Genomic DNA, 14,373 nt, shown 5'->3' with positions numbered 1-14,373 from the left:
TATTTGGTTGGAAGGAGTTCAAAGTGGTATTTTGCTGAAAAGATTTTAATTTGTACTTGTATACTTAGGCTGGGAGGGTCTTCCCAGTGTCTATAGCTGAAAGACCCTGTACCTATTCCATTTTTTAAATTTACAAAGATAATTTTCACTGTTTTTTCTCTCTTTAATTAAAAGCTTTTCTTGTTTAAGAACCTGATTTTTTTTTATTCTGGTGAGACCCAGGGGACTGGGTCTGGATCCACCAGGGAATTGGTGGGGAGAAAGGAGGGAAGGGGGAGAGAGGGGTTAATTTTCTCTCTGTGTTAGGATTACTTTCTCTCTCAGGGACAGTCTGGGAGGGGGAGAGAGAAGGAGGGGGAAGGTGAATTTTCCTCTCTGTTTTGAGATTCAAGGAGTTGAATCACATTAATCTTCCAGGGTAACCCAGGGAGGGGAAGCCTTCAGAGAGGCAATGGTGAGGGAAAGGGCTTACTTTCCTTGTGTTAAGATCCAGAGGGTCTGGGTTTTGGGGGTCCCCGGGCAAGGTTTTGGGGGGACCAGAGTGTACCAGGCACTGGAATTCCTGGTTGGTGGCAGTGCTACAAGTACTAAGCTGGTAACTGAGCTTAGAGGAATTCATGCTGGTACCCCATCTTTTGGACATTAAGGTTCAGAGTGGGGAGTTATACCATGACACACTCGAAAAAGAACTTCAACTTCTTGAGAGACTTGTTGAGGCAACAGAGGTCTAGGATGGGTGTGAGGCCTCCTTTTGCTTTCGAGATTAGGAAGTACCAGGAGTAGAACCCCTTCCCTTTCATGTCCCAAGGGACCTCTGTGACAGTTCTCCCCAAAAGGCTTTATGGAAATATGCTTTTATATGATATAACTGGACTATGTTTTATGCTACATATGCCATGTAATATATCGATATAAAGGTTATAAGCTACTGAATATATTCATCCGATTTGTATGCACGTCATTGTTGTATTCAAAGTTATGAATATTGGCTGTATACTTGTTTGATATTAAATAACCGTAGCAAGGCATTTGGTCAGCTTCTTTAGGAAGGAATTTGCAAGTTAAGTACCCAATCAAGAAGCACTTAATGCACAATGGATCTTGGAAGGCTCCAATCCATGAAAGAAGTCTTCCTGGAGACATTCAAGATAGCATGTGGGTGATGGCTGCTGCCTGTTAAAAACTGAGTCATGCATGGACATGTGACCTGCCCATGTGACTTCAAAACTCCATTTTGTAGCTGGATTCTACACAAGGGGAGGGAGGGAGGGAGAGAAAGTCTATTTATATCCCGGGGAGACCCCTCCATTTTGTCTTCAGCTGGCTAAAGAGATAGCCTCTCCACTCCCAAGGATACTTTAAAAACTGGAAAAAAGGACAGTAACTACACAGGATGTGAGTGATTGCTGGACCAAGACTAGAAGGAGACTAGTCTGTAAAAGGAAGCTTACTGGAATTCCTTCAAGGTTGAGCTTTTTATCTGTATTCAGTTTTCTTACTGTATTAGACATAAATTTGCGTTTTCTATTTTATTTTGTTTGGTAATTCACTTTGTTCTGTCTGTTACTACTTAGAACCACTTAAATCCTACTTTCTGTATTTAATAAAATCACTTTTTACTTATTAACCCCAAGTATGTATTGATACCTGTGGGGGCAAACAGCTGTGCATATCTATTAGTGTTATAGAGGGTGAACAATTTATGAGTTTACCGTGTATACGCGGTAAAACGGATTTATTTGGGGTTTAGATCCCACTGGGAGTTGGGCACCTGAGCGTTAAAAACAGGAACACTTCTTAAGCTGCTTTCAGTTTAAGCCTACAGCTGTTAGCGGACATGGTTCTGACCTGGGTCTGGCTCAAACCAGGCAGGGCACTGAAGTTCCAAGCTGCCAGGTTAGGAAAGCAGGGGCAGAAGTAGTCTTGGCACATCAGTTGGCAACCCCAAGGGGGTTTCTGTGATCCAACCGGACACAACCTCCTCTACCACCCCAGGCACAGATGGTTCTTGACCTCCTGAATGAGGAGTTGCTTGTAAGAAGGGTTCCTGAAGAGGGATGGGGAAGGAGGGGGGACAGGAGGAAGGGGTGGCCGAAAATTGCAGGGTACTGACTGGGACATCACTCTTGAGCGCACCATCAAAACAAGTATTTCTGGCCCCTGGACTGTTTCACCGGCCAGACTGCACAGGTGAATGGGAGGTAGAAGGGCAGAGACAGCTGAACCCAGTGTCTGTCCCTTTTTCTAGCAGACTCTGGACGAGGTTGCAATGGCCTTGGAGGAGGCCGGAACTGCTTACGCTCCAACTGCAGCGTGTGCCTGCCAAGAGAGCGAAGGCTGGTTCAGGTGTCCTTCAGCCCATGCAGCCTCGCATCCGTTTGGTTAAAGAACAGACCATTCCCATTGAATGGGAGGTCTTGGATGGAGGTCTGCAGCTCCTGGGAGAGTGATGAAGTGGAACTGTTCTTAATGTTTCCTCTGAATACTGTGTGGGTGCCTCAGTTTTCTCTATGCATTAAAAGTTTCCAGTGTGCATAAATGGCTGACAATTTGTCTTCTAGCAACAAATGGCCAGGGCCCTTCTGCCCTTGCAAGTGGATAGTTAAAGGTGAACAAAGATTAGGTAACCTCCTGGCCCGGGAAAGAGACAAAGACCAGAAAGGAAGGGCTGGAGGGGGTTTCAGTTTGGAGCTAGCTGGGGATGGGAAGTGAGGGCAGATGGGGTTGTCTGGCTCGCTGGGCCCCAGAATGGACCCGGCTGAGGGATCCCCTTCTCTGTACCTAACAAGCTCTGTTTTAGACCGTGTTCCTGTCATCTAACAAAACTCTGTTTTACTGGCTGGCTAAAAGTCACATCTGACTGTGAAGTGGGGTGCGTGCAGGACCCTGTGGCTTCCCCAGGACCTCACCTGGGCGGACTCGCTGTGGAAAGCACATGGAGGGGCAGAGGATGCTGAATGTTCCAAGGTCAGACCCAGGAGGTGAAGCCGTGTGAGCTTCTTGCCCTGAAGACAGTCTGCTCCAAGGGAGAGGAAACTCCCCAAAGTCCTGACTGGCTTTGTGGGGAGCAGTTCCAGAGCATCGCCTGGGGACTCCGTGACAGTCTGGCGGTTTGAAGCCAGGAGCCTGGCTTCACTACCACCTTGACTGCAGAGTCCGCCGCATCCCATGCCATTTACAGGGAGCACCACGTCATCGAAGTGCCTTCCTGCACCAGAGTATCAAACTCTTGAGCCAAGTCCTGCAGAAGGGACTCCTTAAACTTACGGAAGGAGTCCCATAAAGTTGTAATAGCCCAACAGGGCCTAGTGATTTGCCACCCAAAATTGTAAACTGGCAATGGAATAAATTTTTCTCCCAAACAAGTCCAGTCATTTGGCCTCTTTATTTTTCAGGGTCAAGCTGGACTAACCTTGCTTTTCCTTTCTGTTGGCTGCCAAGACCAAAATCGAGCTGGAGGGGAGAGGGGGTCTACAGATAATCAAAACTTTTGGCTGGTACAAAGCATCTCTTTTCGGCCTGTTTTGAGGTGGGAGGGATGGAGCAAGAAGTTTGCCAGGTGGACCTGGCAATTTTGAGGACCCCATTGTGCACCAGTAGCGTGTCAAGGTAGAGGCCGAAAGGACGTTGACTAGGGTGTCCGTTGGTTCAGCCATCTCCTTTACTTCCAGGAGCAAGTTCTTGACCACTTGATGAAGGAGGGCCCAGAGGTCCTTAATGTCATCCAGTAGACTGGCCCTAGAGGGACCTGCGACTGACTTGTCCAGGGACGAAGACGAGGACTGCACTGCACTGCTGGTGCGGGACCCTGGTCCTCTTTTTCCATAGGGGAAGGTGGCTTAGGAGTGGTCACAACTTCTTCAGCCTCAGTCCTTGGGTTTTCTCCCCACACAGTGCCCCATGCCATCAATGCCGGCAGCTGCAGTTCCAAGGCAGCGGCCAACGAGTGGAGCGATGGCTGCATAGCCATGATCAGAACTCCCCATATGTTCCAACAAGGCCACTGCACAAGCCATTGAGCTGGCTGCCACTGCACTGGTGCTGCGGTCTTGGTCGCCCAGTTATAGAATCATAGAAGATTGGGGCTGGAAGAGACCTCAGGAGGTCATCTAGTCCAAACCCCTGCTCATGGCAGGACCACCATCAACTAAAGCATCCCAGCCAGGGCTTTGTCAAGCCGGGCCTTAAAAACCCCTAAGGATGGAGATTCCACCACCTCCCTAGGTAAGCCATTCCAGTGCTTCACCACCCTCCCTCCTAGTGAAATAGTGTTTCCTAATATCCAAGCTAGACCTCCCCTACTGCACCTTGAGACTATTGCTTCTTGTTCTGTCATCTGCCACCACTGAGAACAGCTGAGCTCCATCCTCTTTGAAACCCCCTTTCAGGTAGTTGAAGGCTGCTATCAAATCCCCCCTCACTCTTCTCTTCTGCAGACTAAATAAGCCCAGTTCCCTCAGCCTCTCCTCGTAAGTCATGTGCCCCAGACCCCTAATCATTTTTGTTGCTGTCCACTCTCTCCAATTTGTCCACATCCTTCCTGTAGTTGGGAGCACAAAACTGGACACAATACTCCGTCACTGGTAAGGCCACATCTGAACAGAGGGGAATAATCACTTCCCTCAGTCTGCTGGCAATGCTACTACTAATGCAGCCCAATATGCAAGTTGTGCCATTGGGTTCGAGGTGAGGGGTTAAACCTTCCCTCAGTACCAGAAGAAGTACCTTCCGGAGACCACAGAGGGGTCGTGGATGCTTGGGTCTGCTTCAAGACCACAGATAATGGTGACTGGTGTCTAGTAAGAGGGGACTGGTACTGGTGGCATGGAGACCAGTGTCGGTACCGGGGGGACAGGGGGTGGGACAGAGAATGTTCTCACAGTGTAGGCGACCTGGATCAGCGACAAGATGGTGATCGCAGAAGTAGAACAACTATTAACTCAGCAACAACAATAGCTATATTGTGGGCTAATAAACTCCTCTGCCTACGACCTCAGAAGCTATTTAGATCAATGTACAGTTACCTCAAAACAGGAAGCACTCTCAAATTACCATCAAATTACTAGTTGACATCTGGGTTCTACCAAGAAAAATTACTGTCTTCCACCCGTGAAACCATGATGCTTATATGTCGAATTTCCCACAATGAGATATTAAAAAACACATCAGCCTTTGTGGAGTTTCTACCTAACCCATCAGCTAGGGGTTTGCTAATTTATCTCTATTTGTTTATCCAGTCTAATGTAACTGTGGATATTTTTGTACATGACTATAATCCTTTATTAGTCTTAAACATTTGGCCTCAATCTTGTTGCAATGAGTTCCATAAGTTAACCAAGAGCTAGTAAAAAAAACCCACTTCTAATCAGTTTAAATGTATTGCCTTTCAATTTCATTGATGTCCCCTTGCTCTTGCATCTCTGTCAACACTGTTTCCTCTGTTCCTATTTGATAGAAGCCTATAGCTCAGATGAAAGGTGCAAAGTTTTTTGGCCTAAAGAACAGATTATTTGTTTAGAAATATCAATAGGGCTCAGATAAGGCATGCAAAGGGAAGCAGGCAGGTAAGTGGCTTGCAGAGATCACAGCTAACCACTCTGAGGGCCTCCACACCATGAGGAAGCAGGCCAGACTCTGGCTCCCACAGAGTACCCATATTCCTGTTGGAGTGTTTCTAATAGCAGGCACTGTGCCTCTAGGGGCAGGGTATTCAGAGAGAAAAAGAGGCCATTTAAAAAGAGGATCATGAATAGCAGGAGACATCAGGAACTTAATTGCTCTCCAAAAGCAAGAATACTACAATCACAGGAACCTACCCTGAGAGGAAAGAACCTAGCAGCTCATTGGTGTATTCCAACATCTCTTAGCACCCAGATTGTCAGTACATGCTAGAGCTTTCCCTAAAGCCATCTTTCTCACCTTCCTGTGATGCAGCTGCTCTTCTGGCAGGCTCTTTGCAGGCAACACTGATCCCTGCTCTGTCAGCTCCTCAATGCGTTTATTCAGAGCTGCCAGCTTGGCTTTGGCCTGCAGCTTCAGCTTTTTCAACTTAGCATCTGCAGCCTCCCTCTCTTCCTGTGGAAGAAAAGACACAAAAACTGTACTCAAGGTTCAATAGCACCATCCACAAGGAAATTAATTCACCCTGAAGCCGCCAGCTTGCAGTGTTAGGAAATGTCAAACAGACTTAAGTGTCTCCACATCAGAAAGGAGACCCCAAAGAAGCCAGAAACTGCACTCCACAGAAAACAGTAATAGCAGCATCTCAGGGCATGTCTACATTGCATTTTAACACCTGTTTGGCCCGTGCCAGCTGACTCCAGCTCACGGGGCTCCGGCTAAGGGGCTGGTTAATTGCGGTATAGACATTTGGGCTTCCAGTGAAGCCTGGGCTCTAGGACCCTGCAATGTGGGAGTGTCCCAGAGCCCAGGCTCCAGCCAGAGCCCAAATGTCCACACTACAATTAACTAGCCCCTTAGCCCAAGCCTCGCGATCCAAGTCAGCTGGTAAGGGCCAGACCCGGATGTCAAATTGCAGTGTAGACATACCTTCAGCCTTACTCCCAGACCCATGGTGGAAGGAATGGTACCTTGAGTTCAACTTCTTTCTGCTGGAGCCGGGCATCCTTCTCTCGGATCAAATCCTTCAGCTGGACAGCCAGCTGCTCTGTGTGGGCCAGACGCTCCAGTATATCCTTGGGCATCTCCTCCCTGCTCTCCATTCCTGGCTCTGACACCTAGAGAAGGTCAAACAGACACTCTGAAAAAGTAACTCACTAAAACTAATTCCAAGACCACAGCATAGTGCCCAGAGGGAGACCTGCAACTCTGTATTTATGTTACAGCCTAGCCTAAATGCCTCACAAACTTTCCATTTAGTCTAATGAACTAGATCTGACCAGCTGAAATCAGGAGGAAAGTTCCAGATACTCTCAAAGAATATTAAAAGGAGCATCTCTGCTGTAACAGGATGTCATAACTATAAACACTGTAAAATCCCTTCTGGTCAGAGACACCAAAATCCTTTTACCTGTAAAGGGTTAAGAAGCCCAGGTAACCTGGCTGACACCTGACCCAAAGAACCAATAAGGGGACAAGATACTTCCAAATCTTGGTGGGGGGGGGGGGAAGGCTTTTGTTTGGGTGCTCTTTGTTTTGGGGGTTCTTCGCTCTTGGGACTAAGAGGGCCCGGACATCAGTCCATGCTCTTCAAATCTTTCTGAAGAAGTCTCTCATATTTCAAACTTGTAAGTAACAGCCAAGCAAGGTGTGTTAGTTTTATCTTTGTTTCCTCAACTTGTAAATGTTCCTTTTGCTAGAGGGTTTACCTCTGTTTGCTGTAACTTTGAACCTAAGGCAAGAGGGGGTTCCTCTGGGCTCTTTGAATCTGATTACCCTGTAAAGTTATTTTCCATCCTGATTTTACAGAGATGATTTTTACCTTTCTTTTTAAGAACCTGATTGATTTTTCCTTGTTTTAAGCTCCAAGGGGGTTGGATCTGGACTCACCAGGAATTGGTGGGGGGAAAGGAGGGGGAATGGTTAATTCCTCCTTGTTTTAAGATCCAAGAGTTTGGATCGGTGTTCACCAGGAACTTGGTGGAGAAGTCTCTCAGGGCTACCCAGGGAAGGGTTATAGTACTTGGGAGGGAGGTAGACAGAGTTTCCCAAATGACTTAAAGAATTTGGGTAGTGGCAGCAAAATCAGATCTAAGCTGGTAGTTAAGCTTAGAGGTTCTCATGCAGGTCCCCAAATCTGTAACCTAGAGTTCAGAGTGGGGAAGGAACCTTGACACAGGATGTCAGCAAACCTCAAAGACTTTACACAGCAGAGATACCACTGCTCCCACAGCCAGAGTGAAACATGAGAGCAGGTCCCCATGTGATTCAGCACTCAGCTCTCCAAAACCCTCCCAGAAACCCCCTAGCTCATTTCAACTCTAGCTTCTTTCCCAGCCCTCAAGTTGATCTAATAAGCTGAAGAGATCATATGGTTCTGCACTGTAGCAGCACAGAAGATGCCATAAATGCAGAGGGAGTGGCAGAGGTGGGGGACACAAGTTTGGTGAGGTGCAAGGTGACAGGAATCAGGAGGGAGATATTCACAACTGGGACTCGGACACCCTGAACCAGCTCTGAGCAGCAACAGTGATAGTTCTGGCATGAGAGAGTGTACTCACAGTGGCAGAGGACTCAACCTGTGCATCACTTCCATCCCCCGACAGCTCCTGCAGAACAGTGTTTGCTAACCCTGATAAGCGGCTCAGCATCTCAGGCCTGCAGCAAAACAGCAGCATAAAAAGAAAGACAACGACTTTAGGTAAGAGGCAAAAGAGCGAGGGAAAACAAGTGCATCTCCCTGCTGATCTCCAGTACCATGCAACAAGAAACATTTCTTCCTTGCTGATAAAGCAGAAGCCAAAGTAAAACCCAAGAAGTCAATAACTGTTATGCTGTGGCTAAGAGGGGTAATTCAGACCCTGGCTGTATAAGCAGGGGAATATGAAGTAGAAGTAGGGAGGTATTCTTTCTAATGTATAAGTGAGACAAAAAGTGAGCTACAAGAATGATGCAATATCTGAAAAAACTGACTTACAGGAGAGACTAAGTAAGTGCAGGGTATGCCCATACTACAAGTGCTTCAGCTGCAGCACTGCTAGAAGCTGGCTACAGTGATCCACACATTCATGACCTCCAGGCTTGTGACCCACAGGAATGAAGCTATATACCCTGAAAAAACTTCCACCTAGCACTAATATAGCAGCATACACATTTAGTGACTGAAGTTGTTGAGAACACATTTCCTCAGTGCTCTGATCTTTACACTGACACCTCCAATAGGAACTGGTTAGTACTCCTATTCTCAGTGTGGGGAAATGACAGTGCTGCATCATTCTTATAGCCTATATAATATGCAGACCTTGCAACCATCTGCCTTTGAATAGGAAAAAATGTCACATGCATCATACTTTGGTCACAGGACACATTAGACCAGTGCGCTTCACCATTTTTCAAGTGGGGGCCACTTCGGCAAAAAACCTTCAAAGTGAGAGCCACATGGGGTGGGGCTGAAGGTTCGGAGCATGAGAGGTGGCCCAGGGTAGGGCAGAGGGTGGAGTGTGGGTGTGAGGGCTCTGGCTGGGGGTGAGGGCTCTAGGGTGGAGCTGTGGATGATGGGTTTGGGGGAGGGGCTCAGGGCAGGGGCAGAGGGTTGGGATGTGGGAGGGGCATGAAGATTCTGGCTGGGAGTGCAGGCTCTAGGGTGGGGCCAGGGATGAGGAGTTTGGGCTGCAGGCAGGCTGCCCGCCCCAAGGCTGGGGCCCAAGGACTCCCCCCAGCTTTCTCCCTGCTGGCAGGCAGCACAGGAGCTCCGGGAAAAGGGGTTCTCTCTCCCCCCTGCCGGCAGGCAGCATGGGAGCTCTGGAGCTGGGGGAGAGGGCCATAGCAGCTCTGCAAGCCCCAGCTTGCTCTCCTCCCCAGTTCCTGCCTACCCCCTCTCCCCTTTCCAGGTTACAACAGGCATTATGGGGTCACAATCCCCTTGCCCTCCCCTCCCCGACTGCTAAATCAGAGGGGAGTCCCAGAAGTGGTGGTTGCAGTATGGATAAGGTTGAGAACTGCTTCATTAGGCATCCATGGTGGCATCTACTGTAACAGGAGAAACATTATGGTAGGGCACATATTTGGGTGCTACAAACACAAAGACCTGGGACTGAACTCTGGTCTTGGCAAGTTTAAAGTCTTTCAAGTTCACTTTTAAAATATATTTAAATTCTTCCTGAAATCTCAGTACTTCTGTGACACCTACAAGTGAGTCATTAATATTCACAATGGTCACTTTCTCTTGATCTTTTTCAGTAAAAAAAAAAAAAATGTATTTAGATGTCCCAACAAAGATCAGGGCCCTGTGGCACTAAGTGCGATGCAAACACATAGCAAAAGACAATAATTGACTCCAAATAACTTTCAATCTAAAAAGGCATGGTAGACAAATGGTGGAACAAAGGAAGTATCTGTTATTCCCATGTTACATATGAAGAACTGAGACACAGGAATCAAGTGCCTTGCCCAAGGTCACACAGGGACTCTGCAGCAGAGTCAGGAACTGAACTTAGATTTCCAGAACCTCAGTCTAGTGCCTTAACCAGTATGAATGAATGAATATTTAACTAAAACTACCAATATGTGCCTAAATTAAGGTTATGTCTACACTTAAAATGCTGCACTGCACCACTGTAGCATTTCAGTGTAGACACTCACTATAGCGATTGGAAGGGTTCTCCACCTCCCCAAAAGACAGTAGCTAAGACGACAGAAGAATTCTTCTATTAACTTAACACCATCTACACTTGGGGTTATGTCAGCATAGCTATGTCTCTTATGGGTCTGGATTTCACACTCCTAAGAGCAGAGCTATGTTGATGTATGTTTTCAGCGCAGACCAGCACTGAATCACAGTATGATTATGTTGGTATAATTCCTATCCTCCTCCTCCCACTGGTAGTTTCCCTTACTTGCTTTATCCCAGTTTACATTTAGACTATCAGCTCTTTGGGGCAGGGGTAATCTCTCCCGAGGTTTACCGTAAAGTGCTCAGCAGACTTCTGGGTACTTTATTATAATGAACAACATTAATCTGAGAGATTCTTGTGGATGATGAGGTATTTCTTGTTGTTTAAACTGATCACCTTCCAGGATGACAGATTTTAGAGTTCTCTGCTGCACTCTGTGGCAGATTGCACATATAAGAGAAGCATTCCTTTGAGATCATTTGCCAAATTCTCCACTGGTATAAGCAAGTCAATGTTAACATTTATGTCAACCATTAATTTAGATCCAAAGTAGATAACCATAGCACAGAAACAGATGGCCACTGCAAAAAAGAAACATTCCTATCACCTAAAGTCTTCTGTTAATGTACGGGTGAAGGAAAGGAGCAATTCACATGTTCTCTTATTACTGTCACATTATTACTGTTTCAAACGGTCTAATAATGCAGTTCTGGAAACACCTACTGAGTAAAGTGACCATATTTTCCAAAGAATAAAAAGGGACACTTATGGTGACATTTTTAGGGGGTTGAAATATACAAAGGACAAAGTACATTTTAAAAAAAAAAATTCTTATGGTGTCACTACTGCCAGCTTCTTACTCAGCGATAAAGGCATATGTCTTGGACTGGAGGATTTTAACATGGGGTAAAATTTTCAAAAGTGCTTAAGTAACTTAAGACCTAAATCCAATGGGACCAAACATTTTTCTTCACTCCAAACATTGTTCAAACTGAATACTCCTTTCACTGGACTTAAAATCTATCTTTTGTAGTTAATAAATTTGTGTTGCTTTATCACAAACCAGTGTGGGGGAGTCATAATTTGGGGCAAAAAGCTGTTATATATGCCTTCTCCACATTGAGGGAGGGGGCAAATTTCATGAGCTTACGCTGTACATATCTCTGTGCAGTGCAAGACAGTATAATTGTGGGTTTACACCCCAGAAGGGGGTGTGTTCTTGAGCAGCTGGGCAATTCCTTAGCTCTAGATTCCCCATGCAGAGCTGATCACAGCAGCCTACAAGTACAGCAGCTGGGTGTGCACCCTACCTGTGTGAATACTGGTGAAAGAGCAAGTTTGGAGAACTTGGCAACTTAGCACAGCAGCACATGGTGAGAGGGACCCCAAGCTGGTGGGTCAGGGGGGCTCAGCGGTAACCCAGTTCCAACTGGCACCCCAGGGGGAACCTGTCACAGGTAACTTTGTCAATAGTACTGCAAAAAAAAAGGCATAAATGTTCAATATATATTTCTGCTCAGTATTTGGGGAAAATGTGTAATCATATGATGCAGAAACACTTTCTATTCCAACAACAACTTGGGAAGATGTTAAACAGCAGCTACTAAAGCTTGACATTTTTAGATCTGCAGGTACAGAGAACCAGCATCCAAGAATTTTTAAAAAGTTGGCTGAGGTGCTATATTTTCAATAACACTTGGAACACTGGGCAAATTTCAGAAGACTGGGAGAAAACTAGAGATGCTCCAATAGTTAAAGAGGGTAAACAGGATGACCTGGGTGATTGATTATATGTGTCTGTAAACCAGACATTGATCCCAGACAAAATAATGGAACAACTAATACAAGACTCGATTATGAAAGAATTAAAGGAGGGTTATATAATGCCAATCATCACAGGTTTATGAAAAATTGATGCAGTCAAACTTGAGTTTTTTCTATGAGATTACAAGTTTGGTTGATAAAAGGTAAAGTGTTGATATAACATACTTAGACTTCAGTAAGACTCTGACATGGTACTGCACGATATTTCTATGAAAAAACTAAAACCATACAAAATTAACATGGCTTATATTATATGTATTACAGACTGGCTGACATGTCTCCAAATGTAATTGTAAATGGGGAATCATAAATAAGTGAGTGTGTTTCTACTGGGGTCCTGCAAGGATCGATTCTTGGCCCTATACCAGAGACATAACCAGGGCAGGGCGAGTAGGACAGTCGCCCAAAATGCAAAGGCTTGGTGGGAAAATGATGAAAAACAGTAGGGGGAGCAAATATGCTTGCTCACCCCGGGCACTAAAATGCTTAGTTACGGCTCTGCTCTACACTATTTAACATTTTGATCAGTGACCTGGAAGAAAACAAAGTCAGTCATCACTGATAAAGTTTGCAGATGACACAAAGATTGATGGAGTGGTAAATAATGAAGACAGGTTGCTGATACAAACCAGTGCAGATCACTTGGTAAACAATACAAGTTTTAAAAATAGCCAAAAGTAAATGTATTCATCTAGGAAAAAAGAATGTAGGCCATACTTAAAGTACTCAGAAGAAGATTTGGGGGTCCTGGTGAATAAATAGCTGAACATGAGTTCCCAGTGCAACACCATGGCCAAAACATGAGTTTTATCAGATAGCTGCATTACCTGCTATTAAATCTCTTTGACAGAAGATTGATATTCTTATTTCATGACTGTGATAACTTGGAAACTACAAACCAAGAGAAATCTCATGAGAACTTTTTTTACAAAATAGAATTAAGCTGCTTTGAGAACGGCTGTGGTTCTGGAAGGATTTAGCAAGCAGAGAACTGAGATACTGGAGAGCAATACGGAGGGTGGAGGAAGCATTTAAGTACCATATCTGAAAGGAAAGGAAATACTTGAGATGATGGAATGCCTTTGGTATTCCAGCAGAATAGAATCATAGAAAATTAGGGTTGGAAGAGACCACAGGAGGTCATCTAGTCCAAATCCCTGCTCAAAGCAGGACCAACACCAAGTAAATCATCCCAGCCAAGGCTTTGTTAAGCCAGGCTTTAAAAACCTCTTAGGCTGGAGATTCCACCAACTCCCTAGGGAACCCACTCCAATGCTTCACCACCCTCCTAGTGCAATACTTTTTCCTAATACCCAATCTAGCCCTCCCCCACTGTACATTGAGATCATTGCTTCTTGTTCTGTCATCACTGAGAACAGCTGAGCTCCATCCTCTTTGGAACCCCCACTTCAGGTGGTGGAAGGCTGCTATCAAATCACACACACACACACACACACTCTCTTATCTTCTGCAGACTAAATAACCCCAGGTTCCCTCAGCCTCTCCTCATAAGTCATGTGCTCCAGCCCCCTAATCATTTTTGTTGCCCTCCGCTGGACTCTCCAATTTGTCCACATCCTTTCTGTAGTGGGGCGGGAGGGGGCCAAAACTGGAAGCAATACTCCAGATGTGGCCTCAGCAGTGCTGAACAGAGGGAAATAATCACTTCCTTCGATCTGCTGGCAATGCTGCTGCTATTGCAGCCCAATAGGTCATTAGCCTTCTTGGCAAGAAGGGCACATTGTTGACTCACATCCAGCTTCTTGCCCACTGTAATCCCCATGTCCTTTTCTACAGAACTGCCACTTAGCCAGTTGGTCCCCAGCCTGTAGCAGTGCATGGGATTCTTCCGTCCTAAGTGCAGGACTTTTGTCCTTGTTGAACCTCATCACATTTCTTTTGGTCCAATCCTCCAATTTGTCTAGGTCACTCTGAACCCTATCCCTACCCTCAAGTATATCTACCTCTCTCACCAGCGTAGTATCATCCACGAACTTGCTGAGGGTGCAATCCATCCCATCATCCAGATCATTAATGAAAATGTTGAATAAAACCAGCCACAGGACCAACCTCCACTTGATACCAGCTGCCAACTAGACATGGAGCCGTTGATCACTACCCATTGAGCCCGACAATTTACCCAGCTTTCTATCCACCTGATAGTCCATTCATCCAAACATACTTTTTAAGTTGCTGGAAAGGGCAAGAATACTGTGGGAGATTATATCAGAAGCTTTGCTAAAGTCAAGCTATATCA

At 45.7% G+C, this 14,373-nt stretch overlaps 1 protein-coding gene across 8 annotated transcripts in view; it reads right to left on the bottom strand.

Moving 5' to 3' along the window:
• Nucleotides 1-14,373, bottom strand: part of GOLGB1 (golgin B1) — a 154,535-nt gene that overhangs the window by 131,068 nt on the left and 9,094 nt on the right. For 3 of the 8 annotated variants that reach the window (XM_050952538.1, XM_050952555.1, XM_050952596.1), the window contains exons 1-4: nucleotides 11,603-11,691; nucleotides 8,181-8,277; nucleotides 6,591-6,737; nucleotides 5,920-6,075 (exon numbers count right to left, since the gene is read on the bottom strand). In XM_050952538.1, coding sequence (XP_050808495.1) covers nucleotides 5,920-6,075; nucleotides 6,591-6,737; nucleotides 8,181-8,277; nucleotides 11,603-11,664 — 462 coding nt within the window. In that variant the 5' untranslated portion in view covers nucleotides 11,665-11,691. Of the gene's footprint in view, nucleotides 1-5,919; nucleotides 6,076-6,590; nucleotides 6,738-8,180; nucleotides 8,278-11,602; nucleotides 11,699-14,373 lie in introns of those variants that run through there. The other 5 variants (XM_050952576.1, XM_050952586.1, XM_050952605.1 and 2 more) reach the window with 4 other exon arrangements.

The sequence above is a fragment of the Gopherus flavomarginatus genome, chromosome 1 (assembly GCF_025201925.1).
Source record: "Gopherus flavomarginatus isolate rGopFla2 chromosome 1, rGopFla2.mat.asm, whole genome shotgun sequence".
In the NCBI taxonomy this organism is placed as follows: Eukaryota; Metazoa; Chordata; order Testudines; family Testudinidae; genus Gopherus; species Gopherus flavomarginatus.
Note: the sequence above shows the minus strand (reverse complement) of the source record. Positions and strands in the feature narration are given on the sequence as shown.